At 38.2% G+C, this 2261-nt stretch overlaps 1 protein-coding gene across 2 annotated transcripts; it reads left to right on the forward strand.

The window, feature by feature from the left end:
- On the forward strand, window positions 1–2261 carry LOC149046458 (TNF receptor-associated factor family protein DDB_G0285149-like). 2 transcript variants are annotated; one of them, XM_089203414.1, is made up of 4 exons: window positions 1–637; window positions 883–1063; window positions 1273–1484; window positions 1728–2261. In XM_089203414.1, exons 1-4 carry the CDS (start codon window positions 177–179, stop codon window positions 1888–1890), a joined length of 1017 nt encoding a protein of 338 aa, XP_089059540.1. In that variant the 5' UTR covers window positions 1–176; the 3' UTR covers window positions 1891–2261. The 2 variants fall into 2 exon arrangements, with proteins under 2 accessions (XP_089059540.1, XP_089059542.1); XM_089203416.1 differs by having other exon boundaries at window positions 1–556.

The following is a 2261-nucleotide window of genomic DNA, read 5'->3' on the forward strand; positions in this document are numbered from 1 at the left end:
TAGGTTTTTTGCATTTATGCGTAGGTCTCCGTTGCGGGGCATACGCTAGTTGCCACCCTTGACGGGATCTGATGCCAGTTGTGTGTTTATAAATCTTTACGTGGATCGAAAGCTGTAAAATGAGTTCACGTATTTTTTGTTGATGGAATCGCGTTCTATTTTTTAGCAAGGAGCTGATGAACAGACCCGTGTCCTTATTGTGCGGACACTGTGGATGCCAAGAATGTATACATCAGCTTATTTCAAATCAATCCGGAGGTGGACGGGAAAAGGCGTGTGCAGTATGTCGGGAGCCAATCAACGAACACATGTTGAACATCAGCATACCCCTCAGTTCAGTCATTTCCAAATTGAATGTGAAATGCACAAACGTTGGCTGCTCGTGGGTCGGTGAGCATGGTTCTAAGGAGAGACATCAAGAGACCTGCTCATTCCTCCTTCTGGAATGCCCCAATGGCTGTCCTGGATCGCATTTGCGAGATTCACTTGAGCGTCACTTGGAGATCTGCCCTCAAGAGAAAGTACCTTGCAAGTACTGCACTGCTGAGGTGGAGAGGTATATACTAGATCAGCATGAACCAACCTGTCAAGAAAAGCCCGGACCGTGTCCATTAAGTTGTGGCCATAATTTGCCCAGGTCAGTTATCATTCAGTTATCGCCATGAATTGATTCACAAAATTTTGTCATCATTTTGTTAAAGAAAAGAGCATGGAAAAAAAATTAATCAAAAGGACCAACACCTGGTTTTGCCTCAGTAGTAAAGCGCAGTTAAGGTAAAACTTGTTAAAATTTTTTTTGACCTCTTTAAGGGTTAACCCGGTAATAGTAATAAAATTCCCAAAGAAGCCCGATAACATAAGATCCATGTGTGTCTATTTCAGGTCCCATGTTCACCTTCATTTGGACGAATGTCCTAAAAGAATGATGAAATGCAGCGTGGCCGGTTGTAACAATTTCTACCAGTTAGGGATGGAAAATGCCCACAACGAACTTTATCAAGGAAGTCACCAGGCGCTACTTAAGAGTCAAGTTGAAAGTCTTCAGCGCGCGATTTATGACAAGGTTTGTTGATCTCATTTAGGAGACTCGTTTTCAAGTATAACAATTGAGATACTTTTCATTCAGTTAGAATTTCGATGTTTTCGTTTTTATTTGCTTTTGTTTCTTACTTTCAATAATAATAATAATAATAATAATAATATTATTATTATTATTATTATTATTATTATTATCGTTGTTTTTCTAAATATTGTTATTATTATTATTTGCAGTCTCAAGTTGCCGTGAAAAGGGAGTTTTCTAAGCGAAAGTGCTACCGGTGGACAGTGCCGAAGTCGTCAATCCGAATTCCAAAGGATATTTCAAGTCCACTGTTTGGGTTTGAAAGTCACACATTTCGGTGCCTGTGGAAGAGGACCTCTGGCCAAAATAGGCTGTTTCTAAATGCAGTGTTTGGCTCTTCGCTAATCACAGTTCAAACAAGGTATGAAAGTCAAAAGGCACTCCTACCCTGACTGTTATTAAGTGAAATGGTAGTACGGTAAATCAACTTGTCATTCATGAATGCAAAACTTAGCAATGGCAGTATAGACATCTTTTAATTTAAATCGTTAATCCAAACCTTCATTTATAACTTTTCACATTTATCGACTGTTTATTTGCGATCTTTAAAACAGCATCATTCTATCAAATTCTAAACACTAATTAATCTACCCTTTTCTATCAGATTTGTTTTGTTAAACGAGGACGGAGTACTGAGAGTCTTTGATACCGAATGTGAAACCCTTATGGAGGATCAAATCATTGGGGCAAAGGAAGACTTGGGCCCGATTGAAAAAGAGCAAGATTTAATTATAAAACTAATTATAGCTATCTACAAACATACATAGAATACATTGTAAATTTTCTTCAGTAAAGTTTCTTTTCACTAACTTATTTACGCGGATGCTGTTTCTTTCGTCACGTGTTCAATTCAACTTACAGGGTGGCCAACGCACCACTAATTTTGCTGCCTTTTGTTACAATCGTTTCGTGTAGGTAAAACTGGAATGTCGCGCTGGTTGGTAAAGGGTTACACTCGAAGGTCGCTTTAATGTAACGCCGCTTAACATGAGCTTAGCGCAAATATTTAGCTCGCTTCAAACAAAAAAAAATGTCCGCTCATTTCACTAATCTATGTTCTGAGGATTTTTGGGTATTTTTAGATATAGATAGAGATATTTTTTCTCAAAGGATAAGTAAAATTGAGGTAAATAAGAAA

Source organism: Pocillopora damicornis, chromosome 4 (assembly GCF_964200805.1).
Source record: "Pocillopora damicornis chromosome 4, jaPocDami1.2, whole genome shotgun sequence".
NCBI lineage: Eukaryota > Metazoa > Cnidaria > Anthozoa > Scleractinia > Pocilloporidae > Pocillopora > Pocillopora damicornis.

What these genes read in the sequence shown, in the direction of transcription:
- LOC149046458 (XM_089203414.1), top strand. Translation starts at nt 177, where the DNA reads ATGAACAGACCCGTGTCCTTATTGTGCGGACACTGTGGATGCCAAGAA. An exon ending in TGTGGCCATAATTTGCCCAG is followed by an intron (nt 638 to 882) that starts GTCAGTTATCAT and finishes TGTCTATTTCAG; the next exon opens with GTCCCATGTTCACCTTCATT. An exon ending in CTAATCACAGTTCAAACAAG is followed by an intron (nt 1,485 to 1,727) that starts GTATGAAAGTCA and finishes CTTTTCTATCAG; the next exon opens with ATTTGTTTTGTTAAACGAGG.